We start from the raw sequence: 17288 nt of genomic DNA on the forward strand, positions 1-17288 counted from the left end.
CTGATACTAGCACTTGTTTATGTTTCTTAATTTGTCGTGTTGTATGATTATTTTGTGTGTTGCCTGGTTTATGATTGTGTGTTGTATTATGAGTTTGTGTGTTGTACGATAGTTTGAAGTGCCTTCACAGCTACGTCTGGTTCTCTTGGTCTGGTATAATATTTTAGGTTTTTCTAGCAAAGACTCACAGTTTGCTTATATGATTTTTGTTTCCATACTATAAAATTTTTTTTTATTAAACTATTTCTTTTCAAGTAAATCTGACTTCAAACCTAGTACTATGTTGGATGAGGTCTGAACAGAAGCAGCCAGTCTGGTGGTACTGTCCCAAACTGCTTTTGCGTTGTGGTTTCCATCTGTATGTGGTCTGGGCTTTTCAATTAATTATAGGAGGAAGGTTTTCTTGCTCATTTTTAAGGCAAGTCAGATCGTTTTGTTTCCATGTCAACTGGATGTTTACAGGAAACGGTGTGTATACAGTAGGCTGGCTGTGTAGCACTGGGGAGCATTTACTAGGGGATGTTGAACAGGGCACTTTTTGGTAGACCATAGTTATACATATTCCACTTTGTTTTTGTTTCTATGAGTGGTGGTTGTATGAGTGGTCAGATGTATGAGTGATCAGATATATGAGTGATGGTTGTATGAGTGATCAGATGGATGAGTGATTAGATGTATGAGTGATTAGATGTATGAGTGATTAGATGTGTGAGTAATCAGATGAGTGATGGTTATATAAGTGATCAGATGTATGAGTGATGGTTATATAAGTGATCAGATGTATGAGTGATGGTTATATAAGTGATCAGATATATGAGTGATGGTTATATAAGTGATCAGATATATGAGTGAGGGTTATATGAGTGATTAGATGTGTGAATAATCAAATGAGTGATGGTTATATAAGTGATCAGATGTATGAGTGATGGTTATATAAGTGATCAGATATATGAGTGATGGTTATATAAGTGATCAGTTATATGAGTGATGGTTATATAAGTGATCAGATATATGAGTGATGGTTATATAAGTGATCAGATATATGAGTGATGGTTATATAAGTGATCAGATGGATGAGTGATTAGATGTATGAGTGATCAGATATATGAATGATCAGATGTATGAATGATGGTTGTATGAGTGATCAGATGTATGAGTGATCGGATATATGAGTGATGGTTATATGAGTGATTAGATGTGTGAGTAATCAGATGAGTGATGGTTATATAAGTGATCAGATGTATGAGTGATGGTTATATAAGTGATCAGTTATATGAGTGATGGTTATATAAGTGATCAGATATATGAGTGATGGTTATATAAGTGATCAGATATATGAGTGATGGTTATATGAGTGATTAGATGTGTGAATAATCAAATGAGTGATGGTTATATAAGTGATCAGATGTATGAGTGATGGTTATATAAGTGATCAGATATATGAGTGATGGTTATATAAGTGATCAGTTATATGAGTGATGGTTATATAAGTGATCAGATATATGAGTGATGGTTATATAAGTGATCAGATATATGAGTGATGGTTATATAAGTGATCAGATATATGAGTGATGGATATATAAGTGATCAGATGTATGAGTGATCAGATATATGTGTGATGGTTATATAAGTGATCAGATATATGAGTGATGGTTGTATAAGTGATCAGATGTATGAGTGATGGTTGTATGAGTGATCAGATATATGAGTGATGGTTATATAAGTGATCAGATGTATGAGTGATGGTTGTATGAGTGATCAGATATATGATTGTTGTTAGCTGCCTGACCTAAACAGCAAGGGTCAGTCTGAGTTGGTTGGTACTGGCTGGCCAGTGTGCCCACTCTCATGCTGATGTAACATGTGAGACTTTGTTGTTCTATGAAGATTTCACACTAAAGGAAATCAGCTTTATTTATTTTTATATTTCTGTTAAGTTTAGTGTGACCACCTTGAGGCCCTTTGCACTGACTCATGCATTAAGAGACAGGCATGTCGATATCACTTTAATATTTAAAGTTGGGTTGTTTGTTTGGTTTGGTCTTGTGTGGTAAATTGAATATGTAATGAAAAACATATATCCATGATGTAGGAAACGTGTGTGTGTGTATGTATGTGCACACATGCGTGTGTGTGTCTCTGCATGCACTGATGGTGTTGACCTCTGCCCTCACATGCAGGGATCAGGCTCTTGTTAGATATTTGTGTAAACCCATGTTGAGCTGCTGGAGTAGCACATGTATTTCTCCTCTCCTCTCCTCCCTTACATCATTCTACAACATTTGCCAAAGTTTTCCTCTTTTTAAATCTCTCTATAAAGTCTACATCCCATCACATGCCTGTCTGTCTGCCCATCTGTCTGCTTGTGTACGTGGCTTACACTCTGTCTCATGCCTTTCTCTGTAACTTACTGCCTCTGGGCGTTGGGTTCTTCTGTCTCAGTCCCATATATTAGTATCTGAGCCATTTCAGTCAGTAGAACAGAACAGAGTAGTAAAGGACTTTACTGGCCACGCGAGGAGTACATTTATATGTGTTTTAATATGGTTTTAAACCGTAAGAACACAACACAGAACAAATGTGAAATGCATGCCTTGTTTTCCTAACTTTAGTGGTGAAAAGAACCCTCCCTATTTTACAAGGCATTCAAAACCACATACTTTTTTCATGACCGATGTGTTTTAAAGGGATGGTTCTGATGTTAACTGGGGAAAGGGTCAGTCTAGCATTTGTTCATGAACAATAACACCTCGCATACTCTGTGTTTCTAGGCTGGGTTTGTGGTATGCCTTTAATCAAGGATAGGCTACTGTTGTAAAGTGTTCCTCTATAAACATCTCACTCTGGAACAGCTGTGTGTGTGTGTGTGTGTGTGTGTGTGTGTGTGTGTGTGTGTGTGTGTGTGCATTTCTTGACTTATTTCTTCACAAGGATACACTCCACACACACACACACACACACACACACACACACACACACACACACACACACACTGCTGAGGAGAAGCAGATATATTTAAGAATTTACTTGAATAAATATTAACTAAGAGTAATATTAATTGAGGAATATTAATGAGGAATATTAATGATCTCATGAATATTAATACTTTGGACACTGCTGCATTTCACAGATTTTACTTATTATCATATACTCATAAATATATAATCGCAAACATTGCATGTTGCTATGGAAGTGAATAAGGGCAGCCAGAAGAAGGCTACGTCCAGGCTCCACAGGGAGGCTCTGTTGGCAGACTCGGTTCGGATGAGTGGCAGGAGTCCTTGCAGATCCTGTTGCTTCCTGGAATGACCATGTGATCAGTCCCCCTTTCTCAGCCAACACTCCAGAATAACTCAACAATGACATCACACTCAGACTCTGGCCTAATGACATCACAGTCAGACTCTGACCTAGTGACATCACACTCAGACTCTGACCTCTGACATAGTACCATATCTATTGCTTAGATTGAGTCACATTTGGCCAGCTAACACACCAGTATATGGTCAGTGGCTGCCAGTACCTGAAACTGAATGTTATGTGCAAACTTTACACACATATTAACCTCATAGATCCTTTGCAGAGAATCCATAAGAAGACTGCCTGAGATTCCATATATAATTACATTTATGGCATTTAACAGACACTCTTATTGAGTGTGCTGTTCACCTAAAGACTGCGTAGTGAGACTACCAAAGCACAAGCATTTGTGTGCCTTTTGTAACTAATCCTGCTGAGCGTGATCAGTAATCAGATCAGGCTTCTAGGGTTTGTTTTTACTGCCCATCCAGATCGGTTTCAGTCTTGTCTTCTCCTCTGGGCCGATTGATCGACAGCTCACATGCGGATGCTTCACGCCTCCATGTCACAGTTAAAATGTCTCTTTAAATGCTTCAGACTGTCAGGCTGCTCTGGTGTCATGTCTGCATGTCTGTCTGCCTCCTGATGTCCTTCACAGTGTACAGTGTGAAGTGAATAGGGAGAGAGGTACTATATATGGTCATGGATCATCTGTAGACATGAACCTGTTGAACTCACTGATGGCACTGGGCACTTAAGCAAGCCAGCAACAGTTATGTTATTTTAATCTCCAAGTCTGAGGAAAAATAAAGTTTACTTTGAGAAATGCTGTTAAGTATTCAATTATCTCTTTATTAGGACTACACAATATATCATTTGATAGTCAATCACAATGCTATCACAACACTAGTCTCTGCAGGACTGATATCACAACACTAGTCTCTACAGTAGGGCAGTGGTAGATCAGTGGTTAAGGTACTTGACTTGTAATTAGAAGGTTGCTGGTTCAAGCTCTGCCACTGTTGGGCCACTGAACAAGACCCTTAACGCTCAAGTTGTACTCAGTCATAATTGTAAGTCACTTTGGATAAAAGTGTCAAGTAAATGTAGAGTACTGATATCACAACACTAGTCTCTGCAGTACTGATCACAGGGGGCTGTGTAGTGTGAATGAGCTCATTAACACCTCCCAGTATCTCTGGGTGTTTTAATAAACCACTGTGTTCACATGATCCAACAAGCATCATTCATAAAAATACAGCAGGCAAATTACATTGAGGGGTTCCTAGTGTTTTTAACACCCAGCAATGGAATCGCAATAGAATCTTAATATCGTCCTGTTCTCCATTTCATGCAACCTTATAAACGACGCTGTTTGACACAATTAAGCTGAGTGCAGTCTAGCCTCACGTAGTCAGTCATGGTCCACATTCCCTTGTTGGCGCGTCACTGTGATCGCTGCAGTCATTACTCAGAGACTTCACGCGTCTGTATGATTTGATAATGACTGGCCATTAAAATAATTATTTATACCGCACAGCACTGGATGGGTGTTATGACTGTGAGTCAGATGCAGGAGATATTTACTGACGGCTTTTCCAGCGAGTGTGCCTTTTCCAGCGGGTGTGCCTTTTCCAGCGAGTGTGCCTTTTCCAGTGGGTGTGCCCACTGAGAGTTGGGGGCAGGATGTTAGCACTGAGCGCCCATGGCTGTGGAAGTTTCATAGGGTTGTTAAAAACAGCAGGGGGGGGGGGGGGCTTTTTTTTTTTTTTTACGGATGGGACCACTGACGCTTCCCAGAGGCCCTAAAACCGTGGTCTGGTTAGGAGCTGCTCCCGTCGATACTCCACTCCTCGTACACTTGTGTTCATGGCAGTGATAGACGTGCTATTTAGGCCAGTGTGTAGACTTCAGCAGGGCTCTCTGTAAATCCACTGAACAGGGACTCGGTTACAGCCCTGGTCTTTATAGGTTTTAAATTATCGTCTTACTCTTTTGTATATATTGAGATTGGACCTTAAGTTTGGATTGCAAATATAGTAATTGTATAAATACTGCTTGGTGCTGTTGGCGACTGGTATTAACTGACCTATAGTGTACCACAGTGGCTGGAACAGACTCTCAGACTCCTTGAGGACCTGCTGTAGGTCTCTGATATCTCAGGCAGTTGTGTGTGACTTCCACGGTAGAACATACTACACACACCACCTTCCATCACCGCTGAAAACCTTCTGCTGGGTTCAAATTAGACATACACCAGTGTCTGTTTGGGGGAGGTATGCGCTGTGTTTACTGGTGTTAGGCTGCGATCACCTCCGTGTAAATTCTTGTGAGCACATCAAAAGGGCCTGTTAAAACAGAGAACCTGTCAAAAGCCATATGTGTCCTTGGTAGCCCTATTTGAGATTGCTACAGATCTCTCTGTGGGGGGTGTCTCCATTTAAAACCTTCTGTATCACAGCAACAGTGCATGCCCCCACCCACACACCCTGGATCCCCCTCCTTAACATGCGCACACATGGTCAGATGTCAGGGTTATACCCATTTTCTCCATGATGGTATGTTGTGCCATTAGTGGGTAGGTATGAAGCTGACCAGACAGATAGGGGACACAGTACCACAGAATTCCTGATCTGGACCACACAGTGTCTACGGCTGAGGCCAGTCTGTGATGCCCTTTTCCCTGGGTTTCATACACTGCCCTGGCTGTGCACAGTCCTATAGCCCACCTGGTATATCAAGGTTCTAACAACACCAAGGTCACAGGGTCATTTTCCAAAGAGTATGCGCCGTGCGATCTTTATTGACACTTAAATAGTGTAAGACAATCGATAATCCAGACCAACCCCCACCGCCCACTGCTGACAGCAGTACTCAGGACGTAGTAGAGTTATCATGTGTACTCGCTCTTTAAAAGGTGGAGGGACGCACTGTGTGGTTAGAGTGTGCTGAGTATATTGTGTTGATGATGCATGAGTGTAGTCTGTATGGTTTTGTGTGTCTGGTATGAATCCTGATCAGGGTTTATCAAAATCTTTTTTTCCAGAAGTCGCTCACACCCAAGGCCCAGTGGACGGTAGCCTGTACGCACAGGTGCAAAAGAAAGAATCGCTTGACGGCGCTGTGAACGGCCTCCCAGCCAGAGATCACGTGGCTTCTGTGGCCGAACGTGCCAGTCCGGCAAGCCACGCCCTCCCCCTGCCCGTAGCCAATCACCCGCTCCCGGCTGCCGACCACGCCCTGTCGGTGAGCAGCGACTCAGGCAACTCTACCGCCTCCGTGAAGACCGACCGCACAGATGACGCCCAGCAGTCCGTGTCCTCGTGTGACCCGGTGAGCCAACCGGCGCCGGACGGCCCGGTCAGCCCGCGGGAGAGACGCGAGTTTGAGCAGCTGCTGACCGGCTTTGAGGGCCAGCCACTGCTTTCCCGCCAGGGCTTCCTCCCCGCGGCCAACACGAGCCCCGGAGCGGGCGTGCGCCACCTCGTGCCCGCCCAGGTCCACGTGAACGGGCGGACCGGCGCCGAGAGGGAGACCGACATCCTCGACGACGAGTTGCCCGACAGCCAGGTAGGCGACAACAGCGCCGACAGCCTCGGGACCCTCTCGTCTTTCGAGGGCCGCGACGCTCCGGCGGAAGGCCGGCCGCGTACCGACTCCGCCGTCGTTGACGTCGACGGACAGCAGGGGGAGCTCCCGGACAGGAGGCCGGCGACGGCAAGCGCCAAGGCAATGCCCGTGCACCAGGTGCGAGGCTCCTCTTCAGCACAGGAGTGCCTGATGGATTACGGCGGGCAGAACGGGGGGATGTACCGCTCACAGTCGTACGGGGCGCCCCTGCTGGACGGAGGTCCACCCTACATGCCGCAGGCCCCTAAGCGCAGCACCAGCAGCAGAGAAGCCGTACAGCGCGGCCTCGGCGCCTGGCACCAGTACGGCCTGATGGATGACCCGTTCTTCGGCCCCGACGCAGGGCTTCCCGGCTTCCCGGCTCGCGGCGGGACCTCGCAGCGGGACGTAGAGCAGTCCATAGAAGTCCTCAGCATGCTCATGCTGGACCTGGAACCCCACACGCCAGTCCCCAAGTCTCAGAGCGCACCGCCCGGGGACACCAGCGCTGCCTTCCAGCCGTTCACCCAGACGCTGGCCAGGCCGTCCTACCAGGCCGACCAGGTCCTCCACGGCTACGCAGACGGACAACCACCGTCTGCTTCAGCCAGCTTCGGCCAGTCCTCACGCAGGTCCTCTCCTGCCTACGCGATGACCCCGCCAGCCGACATCCACCTGAGGCAGCTACAGCGGACTCCCTCCCCCACCTACCAGCAAGATCCCTACAGCATCCGCTCGGGGTCGGCCACCACCCCGTCCCCGACTCTTCCGCTCCCGTCCCCGATGAAGCCCCAGACCATTTACCCCGGACCCGGGGGGGTGGGGTCCTGCTCTCCGGACCTACCAGCTTCTTCTCCATGCCCAGCGACGCAGTGGAGCTGCAGTGCCTCCTCCTCTCCCCTGCCCCCTCTCACGTCTGCGAAGGAACCCGGTCCTGAGGCAGAGGAACAGAGCCTCAATCTTGAAGGATTAGTGGCCCACCGTGTGGCAGGTAAAGAGCACGCCTCTGGTCAATGAAGTAAATTTTATCGGAGACAAACTCTGGAAATCGGAAATCACTGATACTGTAGTTTACATTAGCTTTTATCCAATGTGCTATTGATTTGACAGAATCAATAGAAATGCAACAGATAGAAATGATATCCTGAAATCAGCCTGTTGGGATTCAGCACGTGGTCTCACGTGGCTGTCTCAATGACGCCACAAAGATCGTCTTTTAAATAGACAACCGAAAGGTCTTTCTGCTGCCAGCCCCATCAGAAGCATTCGTCCGGGCCTCGGTCGCCCGTACCACGCCGAGGCTTTGGCTCTGGTGTCACGATATGAACGATTCATCGCTGAAATATGCACTCTTCCTAATGTGGTCTCGTTAAAAGGTGTAGCACTCATCTGAAAATCCCTGCTTCCAGGCCCATGAATGTCACCTCCGCGCGTTTCCACCGCGAAACGCTTCTTCTAATATTAACAGACGCATCATCGCGTCTTAGGACGTAATGACAAAGGGGAAGTATTCACAGCGAACTGTGACTTTACACCCAAATGTGTAGCAGAGAGAGTCGCTGGCTGTAAGAACAGAATGCGCTGTGCAGAGCTCCTCGTACCACTCGTTCTCTGCATTGAGAAGCACATGCTGAGCAATCCTAGGGCAGAGCGCTCGATGGCACCACTGTGTGGCTGAAAGTGGAACTGCAAGTCAAGGTTTTTGCGCCATGTACTGGTCGGTTATGGCGTAATAGTGATTTTCACGATTTATATTGCATCACTCACTAATTAATTGTTGTCTTCCCTGCAGCGCCAAATGAGATACTTACTTTTCGACAGATAACAATATTTCTAGAACTCACATTCATGTGAATATTACATATGCTCATAAAACAGGAAGCAGCTTTATTCACAGTCTTGTTTCTTTGTACTTCTTTCTCTGTCCCTCCTGATTTATGGACCACGCTCCTGCCCTTCACCTTCATCACCCTGTCCTCCTCTTCCTCATCTTCACCCCCCCCATCCTGCCCCCCCCCCCCCCCCCCCCCCCCCCCCCAGAGTACAACGCTCGTATCCGTGGTATCTCCGAGAGCATGTCCAGCCAACCCGAACGCCATCGCTCCCACTCTTTCTCCGGTTTGTCCTCGGTCACTGCTGTCCCGCTCCCTCCCCAGCTCCTCCCTCGGTTATGTTGTTTTTCTTGCTGTCTCTCTCAATCTCTCATTTTCACTTTTCCTTGCTTGCTTTCTTTTCTGCTCATCCTTTCTCTTTCTGTTTTTTTTTTTTTTTATCTCGTTGCGTTTTATTTGGCTATAGTCGGTTTCTGTGCATAATGTGAAGGTTTGTGCATCTCGGTGATCATAAATTAATAGCTTGTTGAATACATAACTAACTCACTGCAAATCTCTCATTTTCACTTTTCCTTGCTTGCTTTCTCTTCTGCTCATCTTTTCTCTTTCTGTGTTTTTTTTTTTTTATCTCGTTGCGTTTTATTTGGCTATAGTCGGTTTCTGTGCATAATGTGAAGGTTTGTGCATCTCGGTGATCATAAATTAATAGCTTGTTGAATACATAACTAACTCACTGCAAATCTCTCATTTTCACTTTTCCTTGCTTGCTTTCTCTTCTGCTCATCTTTTCTCTTTCTGTTTTTTTTTAATCTCATTGCGTTTTATTTGGCTATAGTCGGTTTCTGTGCATAATGTGAAGGTTTGCGCATCTCAGTGATCATAAATTAATAGCTTGTTGAATACATAACTAACTCACTGCATAAAAATCTAATCATCTCTATTTCAGACCGTTTAATTTGGTTTGATGTAGCTCAGCCAACAAACATGAAACAGACCTGACTTTGTTTCGGTAACACCAGTGTGCAGTGACTGAAAGACAGCATGGACTCACTTGTTCAGCTGCCTTTGATACTGTAGGTATAGTTGTAACACATAAATGTAACATGTAACTCTAACACGTAACTGTAACACTTAACTTGTAACAACAAAAGCGCCCAACTTTTGTAAGGACCTTATCTTTGGAACATGTCCAAACAGAGATTGATTTTGTAGCCGTGCTCTTGCAGAGAACATTATAGTGAGTACATCCAGTCTGCACACCTGCACCTGACAAAATCACTGCAATCAAATCATTTAAGCTCAGCAAATGCGTCCGAGCCACTTTGCTAGTGCCGGAGCTGGAGTTTTCCCTAAAGAGCGCGCGGCGTTCCGTCTCTGAGCACACCCTGCGCCCGGCCACATCCGCCGAACCATCTTATACAGCTTATGCATTTTATTTTCGCATGCTCAAATAGCGATGTTACCACAGCCTGTTACTACAGCGCTCAGACAGGAAGCCGGTTGACTGCGGTTTGATTCTAACAGCCGTGAGGTTCGTGCATGAGCATGTGTGTCGTATGGTTGGCTGTGAAGTCCATACCTGTTCCTGTCCATGCCAGGATCACGTTCGCACATGATAACGGCAGACGAGGCTTCGACCGGGACACGTCGCCGCACTACCAGCGAGGGCCACTACCGCCAGGGCCAGGAGGACCTCTCCCCGACCGGAGCGCTGCGTTCCCCTGGACACGCCTTCCCCCCAGGGCTAGTCAACACCACCGCCCTGAACCCTGGAGGACGACCTAAAGACATGGACATGCCAAGACAGGTGCTCTCGGGTTTCTTATGTTGAGAGCGTGTCATGTTGCTGTATAGCAAGTAGTACGTATGTATGTAGACAAGTATGTTTTGTTGAAAAACAAAATTGATCGTGTGTGCATGTGTGTGTGTGTCAGTGTGCTTGTTTGTTGGAAGTATCATTCACACACAATTCTCCTTCTTCAGGGGCAGGTGCACAGCTACAGGGGGGCCTTTGAGGAGGTGGAGTCAGAGCCAGGTAGCCCCTCCCCCAGCTGTGGTGGTGAGACCCACCCTCTGACCCCCGCCTTTCCTGTCTCACCTACCACTTCACCACAGACCCCATACTTTAACCTGTGTAAGTTCAGCCTCCCGACAGTCAGCTCAGACACGACAATGTCATTCCGTCGATGAAGTTCAACTCGTTAATATTTTGAAAATGGGTTACTGTAACCAAGGGTTGTCTTTTTTAATTTTTCAAATGAACCTGTATTTTTGGGTTTAAAGTTTCAACTTATCAGTCATATTCACTTGAAAGGAATCTCTTCACTTTGTGGTATAACCGTTCTGTCATCAAGGCCATGGACCCAGACTGTAGTCAGCTCTGATCAGCTCAACACCCACAACCAGCTCCGACAGAACAAAACGGTTTTCATCCCACAACACTCTGATCAGAGTTCCACAGTAAAACTGTAACACTCCTGAGTGTGATACTTACTTAAACACACACACATCTGATAGATGTGGTGAAACTACCAGAGGCTGGCCGTACATAAATCACACCATTACGCCCGTGGTGGGTTCCTCGTCCTGCAGCGAGGATAGCCGCTTGTGCTTAAGGAATCCCATCCGTGAGGAAATTTTGCCCGCGTTTTCTCTCTATCCCTGCCCTTCACTGGCCATCCGGGCTGCCAGTCAAGGAATTGATTGAGATTCTTTTGGAAGTGGAGGGTGAATGATATTCAAGTGCATTTCCATTTCACATTGCATACATTCACACAGACCTACACACATTCACACAGACCTGCATACCTCACACAGACCTCCATAGATTCACACCGACCTACACACATGCACACAGACCTGCATACCTCACACAGACCTCCATAGATTCACACAGACCTACACACATTCACACAGACCTGCATACCTCACACAGACCTCCATAGATTCACACAGACCTATACACATGCACACAGACCTGCATACCTCACACAGACCTCCATAGATTCACACAGAACTACACACATGCACACAGACCTGCACACCTCACACAGACCTCCATAGATTCACACCGACCTACACACATGCACACAGACCTGCACACCTCACACAGACCTCCATAGATTCACACCGACCTACACACATGCACACAGACCTGTACACCTCACACAGACCTCCATAGATTCACACAGACTTACATAAATTCACACAGACCTACACACATTAACACAGACTTACAAACATGCACACAGACCTACACACATTCACTAAGAACTACACGGGTTCATTTCCTGTTGCTGATGGTGTTGCTCTGTCAGATATGAGGCAGCACATCCTGGTGTTTGTCACAGTGTCTGAAAACAACCACTCAAACTAAGCAAGCCCACTAACGGACCAGCCTTCAGCTTCTTGAGGACCTCACTTCCATTAACACCGATTCTTGTTCCTTCTGTTCTCCTGTGTCCAGGCCGCTCTCCTCCGGCGATGTCCAAGACCCCTCTGATCCAGAAGTCCCCCAGCCTGTCCGAACCTCAGTTTCAGCACAGCTTCTCGGGTCAGTACACTGGAAAACGGATCTGTAGATGCTCTCCGGTTTACATCCAGGAATGCCCTCTGCACATATGTGTGTCGCCATGGCGACAAATGAGAAGCGTGTAACGTTGAGGATTTCCCACGGTCCTCCGCTTCCTCCGTCTTCCTGTGCAGCCTCTCGCGTCTTGCTCGCTCGTTCTGTCGTTCTAATTTCCTCCTCCAAGTTTGTTCTTCCCCTCTTTTTCCTTCTCTCCTTTCGCTGCCGTCAGATTCTGAGTCTAGCGAGGAGTTCGAAGGTAAGAGGCGCTTTAAACCACGGCCAAACCCTGCCGACCTCGGGTCCTTTATCGCCATCAGCCTCCGTTCCACTCACACAAGCTCCTCTTATTCTCACACATTCTCCTCCTCCATCTCTTCGGGCCTGTTGTTTTGCATGTTAGCCCTGATGTTGTGCTGCACAGCACCGCCCAGAAGAGCAGATTTCTTGTCCTTAACAGTCCTCTGCGGTCTCTCTGTTTCTGTCCGTACCAGCACGTGATCCTGCACGCTCGCACCAAAACACTCACCCATTTCACACGGTTTGTGCCGCTCCTTTTTTATGCCTTAAGTGTGTTCCTTTTTTTTTTTTTTTTTTTTTTTGCTGTTGTTGATGTTCAACAATCAACCCCCAACACGACGCTGGATGTACAAAAAGTGTCACGTGGCTTGTACGTCATGGATGTCTCTGTGTTGTTTTTGTGGACAGAGCCACATGGCTATATGGGCTCTGTGGTTCGAGGAGGGGGGACGGTGTCCCCGGTACACCACTCCTACCCCCCAGCTGTCCCGGAGAGATCGGTTCCCCCTCCACACAGCTTCACTCCTCCTCAGCCTGCCAGCAGCGCCATCTACAGCCCTGAGGGGTAAGTGCACATGATTATCCCTGCTGTGACGGCCATGGTGTCCCCTTTATTAGCTGAGAAGAGTGGACTGCTGTGTCCTGTCAGACTATCTCTCTCAATCCCCCTTTCTTTCCAACCTTCTCTTTCTCTGTCCTTTTCTCTCTCTCCCTCTCCCTCTTTCCCTCTCTCTCTACTTCTTTCTCCCTCCCTCTCTCTTTAACAGCACCATAAGGATGAATGAACCTGGGCACTCCATGGTTGCTGAGTCTGCCTACCCCTCCTTTCCCACCGGACCCATCCGTGCGCCCCTCTTCCCAGACCCCCTGGGGTACCTCGACCCCGAGGAGGCCACTGTCAACGTGATGGGCGTGCACCGAGTCCCCGGTAGCCCCAACACGCTTCACCGCACCGTGGCGACCAACACGCCCCCAAGCCCCGCCCTCCAGCGCAGACTGGCCAGTCAGAGTAGCCCCGGCATGGGCCGCCGCATGACACCTACCAATGGCGGCAGTGAGCCCACCACTCCCAGCAGCCCTCTGCTGGGCCGTGGTGGCAGGTTCATCCCTCCCAGTCCCGTGCTGAACCGCCACCCCTCACTGGCTCTGCCCACCCCTCAAAACCCCAATCCCAGCGGGCAGGCCAGGCCCGGGGGAGAGGATATGCCCGATGACGGGCAAGGGGCGTGGTCCAGGCAGAGCACCTCCTCTACGGGCCCGAATGCCCCTCCCACTCCGCCGATCCCCACGGAACAGCGGCGGGTGCCAGAATGGAGACGGGAGGGTGAGCCCAGCGGCGAGAGGGAGGCGTCGGACAACCGTCCCGACAGCACGACCTCGACGCCGCCGCCGGCCACGGCCGGCTTGAGCACACGCAGCCCCGCCCCCAAGGAGAGCGCCTTCGTTTCCATCTATGGTAAGAACATCCGGCCTTCATCATCACCATCAGGAAGTATGTCTTCATCCTTTTTGCGTCAGCTGATTACCACGCGCTCCTTCACAGCCGACGGGCCCCCAGACATCAAACTCAACGTCAAGTTCGTTCAAGATACGTCCAAGTTCTGGTACAAACCAGACATCTCACGGGAGCAAGGTGAGACGAGGGCAGGGGCGCTGAGACGGTGGCGAGCCGAGAACGAGCCTGAGCCTGTAAAGTAAGGTGGTGGTGTTTCCTCTGCGCAGCCATTAGTCTGCTGAAGGACCGCGAGCCTGGAGCCTTCCTTATCAGAGACAGTCACTCCTTCAGAGGTGCCTACGGCCTGGCCATGAAGGTAGCCTGCCCCCCGCCAACCGTGCAGCAGAACAAGAAAGGTACACACACACACACACACACACACACACGCGCACAAAATACACACACACACACACACACACATACACACACACATGCACAATATGCACGCACACACACACACACATGCACAATATGCACGCACACACACACACACACAAAATACACACACACACACACACACAAAATACACACACACACACACACACGCACAAAATACACACACACACACACACACACACGCACAAAATACACACACACACACACACACGCACAAAATACACACACACACACACACATACACACACAAACACACACATGCACAATATGCACGCACACACACACACACACACACACACACACACAAACAAGCACAAAACACACACACACTCACGCACAAAATGCATACACACACACACGCACAAAATGCATACAAACACACACATGCACAAAATGCATACACACATGCACAAAATGCATACACACACACACACACACAAACATGCACAAAACACACACACACACAGTACACATTCACAGACACACGCACAAAATGCATACACACACAAACACACACACACGCACGCACACACACACACATGCACACACACACTCATCCAGGAGAGATCGCGCTCATTTCATTCTGCTCTGTGTTCCTGCTGAAGCTGGCGACATGACCAACGAACTGGTGCGTCACTTTCTGATTGAGACTGGCCCCAAAGGTGTCCGGCTGAAAGGCTGTCCCAACGAGCCTCCCTTCGGTGCGTGCTTTGCCCTCCACACTGCTGTCGACCCCCTTGGTCTGGACAGCTGGACATTCTCCTACTTAGTCCACTGTTGAATAGTTTCTATTTTATTAGGTTTCTGTTTCTGTAGTGCACCATCCATCAGCATATTTGTAAACATTAATTTTGTCTCATGTGGGGCTTTTGTGTTCTGTGTGTGTGTGTGTGTGTGTGTGTGTGTGTGTGTGTGTGTGTGTGTGCATGCGTGCATGTTCTTTCTGCGTGCGTGTGTGTGTGTGCATGTGTTCTCTGTGTGTTCTCTGTGTGCGTGTGTGTGTGTGTGTGCGTGTTCTTTCTGTGTGTGTATGTTTGCATGTGTGTGCGTGCGTGTGTGTGTGTCTACAGGATGTCTGTCTGCCCTGGTGTACCAACACTCCATCACACCGCTGGCTTTGCCATGCAAGCTCATGATCCCCACCAGAGGTGAGAGACATGTCAATTTCCCCCTCTACACTCCTCTCTACACCCCCTCTCCATCCCTCTCTACACTCCTCTCTACACCCCCTCTCCATCCCCCTCTACACTCCTCTCTACACCCCCTCTCCATCCCTCTCTACACTCCTCTCTACACCCCCTCTCCATCCCCCTCTACACTCCTCTCTACACCCCCTCTCCATCCCCCTCTACACTCCTCTCTACACCCCCTCTCCATCCCCCTCTACACTCCTCTCTACACCCCCTCTACATCCCCCTCTACACTCCTCTCTCCACCCCTCTCTCCATCCCTCTCTCCATCCCTCTCTCCATCCCTCTCTCCTCTCTGTGTTCCACGGAGACGCCCATTCCTTTAAACTTTGGGAACGGCCTGTCCTGTCTGTATGGCCAAGTCTGTGCACGGGAGTGTGTCCGTCTCACGTCTCGGGATTGTGTCTCACGTCTCATTGTGCTTTCACGAGCAGATCCAAACGAAGAGGCATCAGAGCTGGTCACACCGACAACTTCTGCAATGGAGCTTCTGAAACTAGGAGCAGGTGAATGTACCCCCCCCCCCCCACACCACATCTCTCATTCTCTCCCTCCCTCTCTCTCTCTTACACACTCTCATGCTTTCTGTACTTTATCTAGTGTTCTCTCTCTCTCTCTCTCTCTCTCTCTCTCTCTCTCTCTCTCTCTCTCACCTGCCTTTATCTTTTCATGTTTCTGGCTTTTCTTACACTTTTCTGTGTGAAGCTCTTTTGTCTTCTCTCTCCTACCCTTGTGGGCTTCACTTGTTACTGTGTGTGTGTGTGTGAGTGTATTTCCTTTGTGTCCTCATTATCCATGTAATTCCTACACCATTCCAGGGCCAGCAAAGCCTCCTGAGGAGTCTCATGGTAATTATGGCCTTTGGTCTCTGTCAGCTGTGGTTTCACGCTACTAGCAGCAGTGCGTTTTCCTCTTCCCCAGTGATGTGCATGGTCATTTACTAATAATGGTTACTAATCCTATGGACAGTGGTCGCTCAGTGGTTCAGGTACTGGACTAATAATCAGAAGGTTACCAGTTCAAGTCCCACCACTGTCAAATTGCTACTGTTGGGCCCCTGAGCAAAGCCCTTAACCCTCAATTGCTCAAGTTGCATTCACTCAGCATTGTCGTGTTGGATAAAATCATTGGCTAAATGCTGTAAAATGTAATAATAGTTAGTCACATGACCACTCCTCTAGAAAGCAGGAGAGATTTATTTGTTATCTTACCTAACTTTTCTTTTCTACCACCTTGTGGTGCTTCTGGCTTTGGGTTTTTTCTTTCAAAACAGCTAAAGCATAAAGGATTTTGCAGGCGTGATGACGAGCATGGGCAGTACTTCTGTAGGTTCCAGTGCCATGACTGTGTTAATAGAACATTGCCAGTACAATACAGTGTTTATGCTCTCGTGACTACGAAACTGCAGCAAACTCAAATGTATCTTACTTAAGTATGCCATTACTCGAACGAACATCACTTAAGTGTGTTAATGAAACATGCTTCATACATAACTGAATTGTACCTCACTTAAATGTGCCATTACTTAAACATACATCACTTAAGTGTCATTACTCAAACTTACTTCTCTTAAGTGGGTTGTTACTCAAACATTCCCC

At 47.8% G+C, this 17288-nt stretch overlaps 1 protein-coding gene across 8 annotated transcripts in view; it reads left to right on the forward strand.

Annotated features, from left to right (window-relative positions):
- Positions 1-17288, forward strand: part of tns1a (tensin 1a) — a 102683-nt gene that overhangs the window by 82252 nt on the left and 3143 nt on the right. For 5 of the 8 annotated variants that reach the window (XM_035525632.1, XM_035525643.1, XM_035525650.1 and 2 more), the window contains 14 exons: positions 6347-7900; positions 8950-9027; positions 10340-10548; positions 10725-10875; positions 12208-12294; positions 12542-12568; positions 13018-13174; positions 13377-14065; positions 14153-14242; positions 14332-14460; positions 15106-15201; positions 15571-15648; positions 16125-16196; positions 16509-16538. In XM_035525632.1, coding sequence (XP_035381525.1) covers positions 6347-7900; positions 8950-9027; positions 10340-10548; positions 10725-10875; positions 12208-12294; positions 12542-12568; positions 13018-13174; positions 13377-14065; positions 14153-14242; positions 14332-14460; positions 15106-15201; positions 15571-15648; positions 16125-16196; positions 16509-16538 — 3447 coding nt within the window. The remainder of the gene's footprint in view (positions 1-6346; positions 7901-8949; positions 9028-10339; positions 10549-10724; positions 10876-12207; positions 12295-12541; positions 12569-13017; positions 13175-13376; positions 14066-14152; positions 14243-14331; positions 14461-15105; positions 15202-15570; positions 15649-16124; positions 16197-16508; positions 16539-17288) is intronic. The other 3 variants (XM_035525642.1, XM_035525635.1, XM_027020138.2) reach the window with 3 other exon arrangements.

This window comes from Electrophorus electricus, chromosome 1, assembly GCF_013358815.1.
Source record: "Electrophorus electricus isolate fEleEle1 chromosome 1, fEleEle1.pri, whole genome shotgun sequence".
In the NCBI taxonomy this organism is placed as follows: Eukaryota; Metazoa; Chordata; class Actinopteri; order Gymnotiformes; family Gymnotidae; genus Electrophorus; species Electrophorus electricus.